The following is a 12,347-nucleotide window of genomic DNA, read 5'->3' on the forward strand; positions in this document are numbered from 1 at the left end:
GAAAGCCAGTTAATATCAGCACTACATTATGACCACAACCAGAATATATCCCTGCACCACAGATAAGTGAATAACTTCAGTCCATAGAAACAAAAAGAGGGAATTCTATCCTAAACAGACTGTAACTCTGGAACACATCGATTTGATTAAGCTAATTTCAGAAGCCTCATATTAGTATCATCTGAACTTTGGACCAAGGGCTTTGGATTTTGGCCCCCATCTCTTACAGTGAAGTCAGTATGCAGAGTAGGAGTTGTTACAGCAACTAAGACCCACTTCTAAGTACATAATGGAAAATCAGTATTGTATTAAGATAGACATGAAAAAAACAAACAAATCTGGCACTTCCCAGTAGCCTACTGGTTAAGATGCATGCCGCACAACCACAACATCTGCGATTCAATTTGAGCAGCAGACCGTGGTTGCATGCTATTCCCTGTCACTCTCACCCCCCTGACTGTCATAAAATGGACAAAAATATATTTAAAAAAGGGAAAAATCCAGACCTGTCCTTTAATATCACATGGCTGCATCTTCATGTTTAGCAGGCAGTCATGAAAGTGGTGTGAATCTTATCATCTAACTTTCTACAAGAAAGCAAATGATTGTATTTCCAAACATGTCAAACTATTTTTTTATAAACAAGTTCTAACCTGAGAGTCTCCAGTGCACAGTGTGGACTCTCCAGGCCAGCTGAGAGTAGTTTCACTCCTGAATCATGCAGGTCGTTGTTACTCAGATCAAGCTCTCTCAGACTAGAGGACCGGGAGCTGAGAACTGATGCCAGAGCTCCACAGCTTCTCTCTGAGAGATTACAGCCACTCAGCCTGAGGGAGAGTTAGTGATAAAGACAAACACTGACACCGTTTCTGTTGAGTACAATTTTAAGATATCATTTTTTTATCACATTTTTGAGTTGTTATCTGTTATCTCTCGATGAGTTGACTGATTGCTCATTAAGGTGTTGGTAAAGAGATAAGTTAGAAAGATTTTTTATTGTATTTTACTGGGAACAGTAATTTACTCATTAGTTAAAAAAATTAAATATGATTGGCAATTTTCTGTAGGTCTCTTGTTGTCAACAAATCTCCTGTGCGGAGCCAAACCACCAATAAACTCATCCTACTTAAAAGTATTGTAAATAGTTGTTGTCCAAAAACTATTAAAAACATGTCAGTGAGCCACACTGATGCACTAGGTGACATGTTCCTTCATTATGAGTTTGATCAAGTTAGTTTGTTTAGAAATGGCTCCAAAGACTTAAGACTTAAGACTTTCCAAAGAGAGTTGTTCTGTGTAAAGCAGACACCACTGAACACACCAGGGAAAATAGCTCGTATTGTAAACTATTGATATTTTCAGCTTGTTTGAAGTGAAATGCTCTGTATCTGGTTGTGGAAATGTGCAAACCACACAATTATATACACATCAGAAATTCCATGTTTTCCAAACAACAAAGGTAAAATTAGTGTGGGCTGTTGCACTCAGTGTCTCCCTTTCAGCATGTCTCTGTTTTATTTCCTCTTCTGAATACTCCAGCTCATATAAACGCGCGTCTATGAATCTATTGCACTCCACCATCTCTTTTTGTGTTTCAGATGTATACTCATACCTGTCATATCAATAAGACTCTGACCCAGACATTGCACATTTCTCAAAGAACTTCAGAACAAATTCAAGAGGTTGCGGTATGTGACAAAAGAGCCAGCAAAGCTTTGTGAACAGAACTATGTTCCTGCACATGCTCAGTGGTGTCTGCCTCACATACAACCACTCTCCGGAGATTGAAAATGTGATCACTGTTATTAGTCTTTAGTTTTTGGAAAACAACAGAGGTCTATGGCAAAGAGAAATAAGATATATCAGACTTTGGATGCACACACAATAATTATTAGATCAGTTCATTGTTGGTTTGGCTCTATACCTGAGGTTTGTTGACAAGAAGAAAAATATAGAAAATTGCCAAATATATCTTTTAATTTATATTTCTTAAAATAATTTACACAAATATGTATTGGTCATCAGTAAGCAATGACATTTTGAATGTGTGCATTAATCGGTGGAGGTATAAGAAACGATTTTAATTTATTTCAGGTAAAATTACCTAATCAGTTAGTTTTCTATGTCTTGTGAGTATTGTTGGATTAAGAATTTCATAATATGAGAACAACTCTAAAGTTATTTGTGCACCTACAGAACTTTGTTTGAGGCTTTGACCACTGGCAGCAGCCTCAGAAGTGCCTCCTCTGAAGCAGAGTATTTCTTCAAGTCAAACACATCCAGATTTTTTTCTGATGACAGTAAGATTAAGGCCAGAGTTGACCACTGAGCAGGAGACAGTTTATCTGTGGAGAGACGTCCTGATCTCAGGTACTGTTGGATCTCCCCCTCTACAGAATGATCACTCAGTTCACTCAGACAATGGAACAAATTGATGCTTCTCTCTGCAGACAGATTCTCACCGATCTTCTCCTTGATGTACTTGACTGTTTCCTGATTGGTCATTGAGCTACTTTCTGTCAGTGTCAGAAGACCTCGTAAGAGAGTCTGATTGGTCTGCAGTGAAAGACCAAGGAGGAAGCGGAGGAACAAGTCCAGGTCTCCATTTGGACTCTGTAAGGCCACGTCCACAGCACTCTGGTAGAAATGTGTCATTTCAGTGTTGCTTTTTTTTGCGCACATGGAGGTTGTTTGTTCTTCTGCCAGCAGATTGACTCCAGAGTTGATGAATGTCAGATGGACATGAAGAGCAGCCAGAAACTCCTGAACGCTCAAATGGATGAAGCAGAACACCTTGTTCTGGTACAGCCCTCTCTCCTCCTTAAAGACCTGTGTGAACACTCCTGAGTACACTGAGGCTGCTCTGATATCGATGCCACACTCTTTCAGGTCTGATTCATAGAAGATGAGGTTACCTTTCTGCAGCTGCTCAAAAGCCAGTTTTCCCAGAGACTCAATCATCTTCCTGCTTTCTGGACTCCAGTGTGGATCTGTCTCAGCTCCTCCATCATACTTGACATTCTTCAGTTTGGTCTGAACTACAAGGAAGTGGATGTACATCTCAGTCAGGGTCTTGGGCAGCTCTCCTCTCTCTATGCTTTTCAACACAGCCTCCAGAACTGTAGCAGTGATCCAGCAGAAGACTGGGATGTAGCACATGATGTGGAGGCTTCGTGATGTCTTGATGTGGGAGATGATGGTGCTGGCCTGCTTCTCATCTCTGAATCTCTTCTTGAAGTACTCCTCCTTCTTTGGGTCAGTGAACCCTCTGACCTCTGTCACCATGCCAACACACTCAGGAGGGATCTGATTGGCTGCTGCAGGTCGTGTGGTTATCCAGAGGCGAGCAGAAGGAAGCAGTTTCCCCCTGATGAGATTTGTCAGCAGCACATCCACTGAGGTGGACTCTGTAACATCAGTCAGGATCTCATTGTTTTGGAAGTCCAGAGGAAGTCGACACTCATCCAGACCGTCAAAGATGAACACAACCTGAAACTCTTCAAACCTGCAGATTCCTGCTTTTTTGGTTTCAGTAAAGAAGTGATGAACAAGTTCCACCAAGCTGTACTTTTTCTCTTTCAGTACATTCAGCTCTCTGAAAGTGAATGGAAATGTGAACTGTATGTCCTTGTTGGCTATGTCTTCAGCCCAGTCCAGAGTGAACTTCTGTGTTAAGACTGTTTTCCCAATGCCAGCCACTCCCTTTGTCATCACTGTTCTGATTGGTTGAGCTCTTCCACGTGAGTCTTGAAAGATGTCCTTACATCTGATGGTTGTTTCTGGTTTGTCTGGTTTCCTGGCTGCTGTTTCAATCTGTCTGACCTCATGTTCATCATTGACCTCTGCAGTCCCTCCCTCTGTGATGTAGAGTTCTGTGTAGATCTGATTCAGAGGGGTTGGGTTTCCTGCTTTAGCAATCCCCTCAAACACACACTGGAACTTCTTCTTCAGGTTAGATTTGAGTTGACATTGACAATCTGCAGCAGCAATAATTTCTGAATGAAGACACAACAAATAAGAGTAGTGAGTGGATGTTAGTGAAAATATGAGAAAAGTGGAATTTTGGAAAATCCTCTTACTGCTCTGCAGATGGTCAGCCAGCTCCTCCTGCTTCATTCTCCTCAGGAAGTGCAGTGTGATCTTCAGAAATGCTTCTCTGCTGCTCCTCCTCTGCTTTTCCTCCTCAATGTCCAACACCTCCTCATCCTCACTTTGCCTCTCTAAGCATTCTGCATAATCTGGACTCAGATCATTCTGGATCCTCTTCAGCTCATTCTTCACAAAAGTGATTATGTTCCCCTCAAGACGCTGAAAGAAAAATAAAACCCAAAATATAAAATGTGTGTGTTTCATTTCATTTGCAGTTGAAGTAAAAGTTGTTGTACATTAACACACCATAAAAATGGAGTTCAAGTCTGTTGGATGCTGCTGCACAGACTGACCACTGGGAACCTCTGGCCTTTGCTGCTGAACTCTATGGAGAAAACAGCAACTATGAGTTCTAAAAGTATCAACAGACACATATATTTGTATATTTGCTTTTGGGACATTTTCTGGGTTAGGTGTTAGGGTTTTCAACAATGACACCTTTACATTGATCTAAGTATTTGCTTATTGTCAGTTGTGAGAAAGTGTCTCATTGTTTACTCACAATTCTTTGAAGGAAACCATGTTATCTATTTTTACTGGAAAACTTGTCCTTGTCTCTTAACTTGATCTGGTGCCAACAGATAGAAAACCAAAAAAGTATATGGAAAGAAACTAATCAGCAAATTTGTAGAAAAGCAGAAATCACATCACATGTACTGTATGATGTATCCTTTAAGCAAATATATCAGCAAAAATAAGCAATATTTTGTGTCCAACAATTGGTGACCATGTGGAATAGAATAGAATTTATTTCCGGTCAGCATATACAAATTCATTTTTTATACATACATAAACACACAAAAAAGAGAAAGATACTTAAATAGAGCAGCTCAAAACAGCAAAATAACCCAACTTGAAGTTTTGTTTTTCTGCAGTTCGACAAAAAGGTGTAGGCTGAAGCCGCAGCTTATAATTCCTATCCTCTTAACACGTTATTTTTGATCTTGAAAGGTAACTTCAAACAGCCAAATCAAAACAAGACAAAAACAAAACAAAAACAAAAGAACAAAATCAAGACAAAACAACTAGAACAAAAACAAAATAATACAAATCAATAAACACTTACAGTACATATCATGGACCCTGTCTGTCTATGTCAGTCTTTCTTGATTTGCAGTGTCCTGGGGAACCCCACAAGTAACCTTCAGTGGTTGTGAGTTACATTTATTTATTTGCACATATTGATACCTATTCTCCTGGTAACTGCTTAACCAAGTGAGTGATACCCCTCTAATTCTGTATCTTAGTAATTTCTTCAATAATAAAGTCATGGTCCACTGTATCAAATGCTTTTTTAAGATCCAGGAACACCCCCACTGCATATTCTTTATTTTCTATTGCAGTTGATATTTCTATTTCTTTTGTTCTTTTCTTTTAAAATTCTTTATATAATATTTTTTCTTCTTGCATGCATTTTGAATATCCTTAGTTAGATTGTCCTTACTTTTCAGCAAATTTGTTTTACTACTTTCTTTACTAAAGGACAAAAATGTCTCATTGGATTCATTTACATCTTCCACATAGACTTTATTCCAATCTTGTTTCATTAGGTCTTCTTTAAAAGAGTTAATTGCACCTTGCGTTTTGTGTCTAATTAGATATGTAAGTTTTATCGTTCTTGATGGTCATAATACAGCTATGAATGATTGCAAAAACCAGCAGATGGTCCCTCACTACTTTCTTATCAATAACATTGGTGAAATTGTCAATTAGTGTAGCACTGTGTGTTGTAATTCTAGTTGGCCATGCAATTGAGGGATGTAGGCTCATACTATACATTGAGTTAATGAACTCTATAGTTGTATTGTGTTCAAGTGGATTTAACAAAACAATATAAAAACTTTAAAGTCTAAAGTGAATAGCTATCTTAATGTGCTTGAGGGGTTTGCAAACCCCAATGACCCTCAGAGCTGTGTTGTTAGGGGCAATAGCTCTTGGTAGCATTTCACAGTCACAGGTTGTCATTTGTCATTTCTTATTAGTTGTTAAGCTTCAAGTGGGTGGGTCTTACCTAAAATGAGAATGCCAGAGGGCAGATGCCGAAGAGGAGAGTAATGATATGGACACTTGAGAGTGACATTCTGCACATGCATACAAAGAGCAACTTTTCATTGAGACCCTGATGGACAATGAGTGATAATCATCCCTGAAGTATTATTATTTAGTTTCTGTCTCTATTTGCCTCTCTTTGTTAACCTAAATCCTACAGTGGAGTTTTCTACAGAGAACAATAGGGTCGCCTACCCAACTATGGGGCCATTGAGAGGAAGGCTTGGACTGTTTGTGCTTACACATTGTATAGCAGTTCAGAGAATCCAGCCTTATTAGAGCCTCTGCATGGGGTCCTGGAGAGGGTGTTGCTAGTAAAGTAGAGCCCTAGTCTAGACTGTCTATTATAAACATGATTTTCAAGCACAATGTGGTTCATAAATGTACCTTGTATCAGAACACCTTGGGGTGTCACACATACAGAGACATACGACTGCAGAAATCGTGTGTCCCGACAAGCAACAGGCTTTTGCCAACATCAGCTTGACAAAAATTTCCATGGCAGATAGGATTTTGGATCTTGCTGAAGATTTGGACAGCCAAATTAAGCACAAAGTTAAGTCAGTTGTTGCATTTTTGGTTGTAATTGATGAGAGCATAGACATTACAGATGTTGCTCAACTGGCCATTTTCATTCGTGGTGTTGATGAGACTTTGAATATCATCAAGGAGTTCCTTGAATTGGTGCTGGTGTTGTGACAGACACAAAAGCAAATTACAATTTCAGCTGTCTTGTTGGCACACTGGACAGGGTCAGCTTGGACTGTGCTCCTGTTGTCAGCCTAGCTACAGATGGTGCACCATCAATGATCAGGAAAATGGCAGGTGTTGTGACAAAATTCAGAGAGAAAGTACAGGCCGCAAGTGGAGGGCATAGTTTTTGGACTTTTCACTGTATTTTGCACCAGGAAGCATTGTGTTGCAAGTCATTAAGAATGGATCATGTCATGGGAGTGGTTGTCTGTACTATTTATTTCATTCGAGCCAGAGGTCTTAAGGATTATCAATTTGACAGCCTTCTTGCTGACAAAGACATTACCCATGGCTTGCCATACCACGATGCAGTAAGGTAGTGAAGCCGAGGAGCTGTGCTGATGCATTTCTTTGATTTATGAGAGGAAATCGGACAATTTATGGAGCAAAAGGGAAAACCAGTAGCGGAATTACAGGATCAGAATGGCTGCAGGACTTTGCATTTATGGTGGACCACTTGAATAATCTGAACAAAATGACGCAAGGCTGCAACAAAGTTGTCACACAGAATTATGACATCATACGCACTTACAAATTGAAGCTGAATTGCAGGAGATGCAGCTGTCAAATTGTGACCCTGCTCATTTTCCCTGTCTAATAAATGTGTGTGCCACTGGAATTGATGCTGACATGAATTGGTACAAAGATAAATTTATGGAATTTCTACAGTTTCAGCAACAGTTTCAGGACTTTGGTGAACTAGAGACAGAATACACAGCTCGCCATTCACAGTCAAGGCTTCTGATCTACCCATTGACATCATACTTGAGATAACTGACTTGAAAAGAGACTCACATTTGACGGACAAATTTGCCTCAGTGGTATTGGACACATTTTATCTGTATCTCTTAGGCTACCCCAAATTGACACACACAAGCACTTAAATTGCATTAAGTGTAAAATTGGCAACTGCTCAGGATTTGAAACCTAATATTGATGCATCTGTGAAGGCTAAGAAGTGCCAGGTTTCAGGAGCAAGTTAAACAGGGAGTAGCCTACTTCATGTAAAACGCTGATCAGAGGCTTTTCCATCCTGACCAGAATACATTTTTCTGAAAAAACAATGAATACTAAGTGTGGTCAGATTTAAAGATATTGAACATTGCACAAAATATTGTCATTCAGCAGCTTCAGTACAAAAGAATCTGTAAAAAACTGAGACATAATTTTGTTGAAATTGAACTTATTTTTCTTAAGACATCTCAGGCTGTTCATTATCTGTTTTATAAATGGATGGTTCATTAATTGTGAAAGTTTTCAGAATGTGTGGTCCTCCATACCGAGATAGCGTGTGTTATGACAAAAGGTTTATGCAATTTAGGCATCATTTAATTGGTTTATGACAATCATTTGAGCTAATACAGGCTACAATATAATACAATATAATAAAACAATAATGATAATATGTGATATGATGCGTATTTATTTGTATTATTTTGCAGGGTGTCTATGCATATTTTGTGCATTGAGCTACTGTTTTAACACCTGTTCATGTCACCATGTGTAAAAGATCTTACTGGTCAATAGAGTGAGAACGCATGCCACACACAGCTTTCTCTCTTACTTCTGCACATCAAAAAGCACTGAACTTTAATTTACTGACAATATTAATGTATGTTTTAATATACAGTGTGTTTTTTGGGACAGCTGTCCAGAAGAAATGTCTTCAAGCCATCCTCAAGTCCTTCAGCAGCCACAGAGCTGGAGCCAGTTCATGGTTTGCTAATTCTGTGGCTGTAAAACCATTTATTTAGCTTCTCCTTATTGAAAATTTAACAGTGGCTAACAAATCTAAAGCCACTTGTTAGCTTGTCACTTAGTAAAGCTGTGGAGAACAGAACAATGTTAATTCTAATTAATCAGTTCCAGACAGAGGTTTTCAGATTTCAAATGTGGATGCCACTTGGAATGGAGGGATAGATGAACAGATGGATAGACACTATACACTAATAGTGCCCAGTAATATACTGCACATTAGTAGTGTAAGTGAAGATAATGTTATGTGCTTTACAGAAAAGATGCTGGATTGTGCTTCCATACACAGCAGACAGTACTGAAAAGACTGACAGCAGATGAGTTAGTAATATGGTGAATGCAATCATTGAAATAAAGAAATGTATAAGTTCAGGTGAGCAGTCTGTTCTAGTAACAGAAAAACACCCAATCCTTTGCCCTGACACCTTATAGAGAGTGATGGCAGTTGGCAGGAATGACTTCCTGTGTTGTTCCTTGTTAAAGTCGAGTTGAATAATATCTTACTGAAAGTGCTCAGCTGTTTGATCAAATAGATGGAAAATATGCTTTTATGTATGTTGTTGTGTATGTTGACTTACTAAGTCTCAGCAAGAAGTTCACCTTTAAACACTAAAAGTGGATCATTGTTACGTCTTTTTCTGGAGAGCTGCAGAATAACAAACTCACCTAGTTTAAATTCTTACCTTTCCTCAGCAGAGTCGTGACCATCTCTGAAGTCAAGAGGTGGAGTCTTGGACCGGTTAGTCTTCATGGACACACAGCTGGGTCCAGGTCCAGCAGAGTCTGGTCTGTGCTGCTGCTCTGGGCTTAAACACAACATACACACAGAGCTTTGAGTGTGAATAATGATGGTGGAGTGATGTGAGTGGAGAACAGTGATGGACAGTTAGAGATCCGCATCTCACCTCTGAGCTTTTGTCTGACTGTCATGTTCCTCACACAGAGAGCTTTTAGAAGGAGGGACTCTCCCCTCCTCACACTGATCCATAGCAGAGAAACACCTTCACACAAACACAACAACACATTATTTCTCATCATTCCTCTCAGCCACATGACAAACATACAGAGTTCTGACTGCGAGGACACTGATAAAGCATATCCTTCATAATCCACCTGCTGAATGAGATTACAAGTGAAACAAACAGAACATGTTGCTGTCCACATAGACAACAAAGAGAAAACAAGCCTCTTCAATGTGAGATGTTGCTTTTCTCTGCATCCTATCTTTTTTAATTTGAACATTGAACACTGTTTTGGATGTTAAACTTAAGTAGTCAGAACAATTGATTGTTTCTGTAATTAGAAAAATTGATTTAACTGAGTTGATAATGAAGATATGGGTCAGATGAAGCCTGAACAAAGAGAGAGGAGGCTTCTTATTGCTCCATCAAAGAAATCAAACCAGTCTAACCTGCAGGCAGAAAGTCAGTGAGAGTCAGAGAATCACAGAGCAGCTGGTGTAGTTCTGCTATTAGTACACTAGATGTCCTCATTAATCTACAGTGAACTACAGAGCAGATCAGGACTGAGATGGATCTCTGAGGAAGGAGAAACTATTATCTCTGAAATTCACTGACAGTAGTGTAGATCTGAAATATGTCTGTTTATGTATGGATACAATTTACTGACAAACTATTTAACTGCAGATTTGAATTCATCTTTGAACACATGACACATCATTTCATAACACTGTCAGATTCATTGCTCAAACAGTAGCAGAACACAGTAACATCCACGACCACACATCAGTTTAAAACCATCTCCTTCATCACTCTATCACACTGTCACTCTCAAATCACACATTCATCTATCTATCTATCTATCTATCTATCTATCTATATATATATATATATATATATATATATATATATATATATATATATATGTGTGTGTGTGTGTGTGTGTGTGTGTGTGTGTGTGTGTGTATGTATATGTATATATGTATATCAATATCTATCTATCTATCTATCTATCTATCTATCTATATCTATATATATATATTGACAACTTCTGTTGACACTGAGAAGGGTCATGCTTTTTTATTCATAAGGTTCGGTACCCCTCCCCACTACAAAATATGTCCTTTTGTACTTAAAATACCATTTTGTAACTCTTGAATTATTCTTTTCCTGCTCACACAGATGCCATCTTTGACCATCTGAGGAGGAAGCTGATATTCCTGTTGAAATTATGACTGAATTTCAAGCTGCCACAACTCTTAAGAAAATACTTTCAAACATTTAGATATTTTCAAATATAAAATAAATAATGAAGAGAATTCAGAACCAGCAGAGTTACACTTACTCAACTTGTTCCCGTTATGTCTGTTCCTCCAGCAGCTCCCTTGTGTCCTGATCAGGTCTGTGTAGAAAAACAGGTTTACAATGATCTCAGTCTAACGACCTGCTTCAATAAAAACATGTAGCAGCTGAACCTGCAGCACAGGACAAAGTTCAGCTTTTACTGTTTTATTATGACTTGATTGAGTTACAGTCATATTTTTATTATTACTGTTGTTATTGTTATTATTGTTGTTGCTGTGCTTTTCTGTGTCTCTCCCCCTCCCTCCTTCTTTCTCTCTCAACCCAACCACTCAAGGCAGATGGCCGCCCACCTAGAGTCTAGTTCTGCTTGAGGTGTCTCCCTGTTGAAGGGATTTGACTTAACAAAAGCGCAAATTATCTATATTAGATAATAAAAATGTTGAATGTAATGAACTGTGTCCCACTGTTATGCATTACATGAAACAAACCCCTCCACACTTCTCTAACAAAACCTGACATAACTAATTTTTGCAGCTTTTATTTACCATTTGCTTGAAATCTTTAGTTTGAATGACAGAAATTTGTAAAAATAACAATATTACCCCGCCCTAATGCACATTCATACTGACAGGGTTGTCCAAACCAGCTCATTCTAACAATGAACAAAGACAAGTCCAAGTAAAAGAGTGAATCCAGATGAGGCTCAGACTGAGTAAAGAGCCAACAAAAACAGTCCTATTCCAGGACTAAACTTTAACCAGAACACAGCACTTTTTAATCCCGTTATTTCACATTTAAATGTGATGTAACCTAAAAAATCATTTAAAATAACACAGTGGTTTCAAACTAAACACTTAAGAGTGTTTCTGTAACTATTTCACCACTTCTGTTGACACTGAGAAGGATCATGCTTTTTTATTCATAAGGTTCGGTACCCCTCCCCACTAAAAATATGTCCTTTTGTACCTAAAATACCATTTTGTAACTCTTGAGTTTTTCTTTTCCTGCTCACACAGACACCATCTTTGACTGTCTGAGGAGGAAGCTGATATTCATGTTGAAATTATGACTGAATTTCAAGCCACTACAACTCTTAAGGAAATACCTTCAAACATTTAGATATTTTCACATATAAAATAAATAATGAAGAGAATTCAGAACCAGCAGAGTTACACTTACTCAACTTGTTCCCGTTATGTCTGTTCCTCCAGCAGCTCCCTTATGTCCCGATCAGGTCTGTGTAGAAAAACAAGTTTACAATGATCTCAGTGTAATGACCTGCTACAATAAAAACTCCACGTAGCAGAATTTAAACACCATAAACCAGACTGAACCTGCAGCACAGGACAAAGTTCAGCCTTTACTGTTTTATTATGA

The 12,347-nt window shown here is 38.6% G+C and overlaps 1 protein-coding gene across 2 annotated transcripts in view; it reads right to left on the reverse strand.

The window, feature by feature from the left end:
* Nucleotides 1–12,211, reverse strand: part of LOC137180395 (NLR family CARD domain-containing protein 3-like) — a 53,475-nt gene extending 41,264 nt beyond the window's left edge. The window contains exons 1-8 of one of the 2 annotated variants that reach the window (XM_067585735.1): nucleotides 12,150–12,211; nucleotides 11,011–11,067; nucleotides 9,612–9,707; nucleotides 9,390–9,512; nucleotides 4,396–4,474; nucleotides 4,080–4,308; nucleotides 2,195–3,995; nucleotides 654–827 (exon numbers count right to left, since the gene is read on the reverse strand). In XM_067585735.1, coding sequence (XP_067441836.1) covers nucleotides 654–827; nucleotides 2,195–3,995; nucleotides 4,080–4,308; nucleotides 4,396–4,474; nucleotides 9,390–9,512; nucleotides 9,612–9,694 — 2,489 coding nt within the window. In that variant the 5' untranslated portion in view covers nucleotides 9,695–9,707; nucleotides 11,011–11,067; nucleotides 12,150–12,211. The remainder of the gene's footprint in view (nucleotides 1–653; nucleotides 828–2,194; nucleotides 3,996–4,079; nucleotides 4,309–4,395; nucleotides 4,475–9,389; nucleotides 9,513–9,611; nucleotides 9,708–11,010; nucleotides 11,068–12,149) is intronic. The other variant, XM_067585734.1, reaches the window with a different exon arrangement.
* Between the last annotated feature and the right edge of the window lie 136 nt (nucleotides 12,212–12,347).

Source organism: Thunnus thynnus, chromosome 3, assembly GCF_963924715.1.
Source record: "Thunnus thynnus chromosome 3, fThuThy2.1, whole genome shotgun sequence".
Classification (NCBI taxonomy): domain Eukaryota; kingdom Metazoa; phylum Chordata; class Actinopteri; order Scombriformes; family Scombridae; genus Thunnus; species Thunnus thynnus.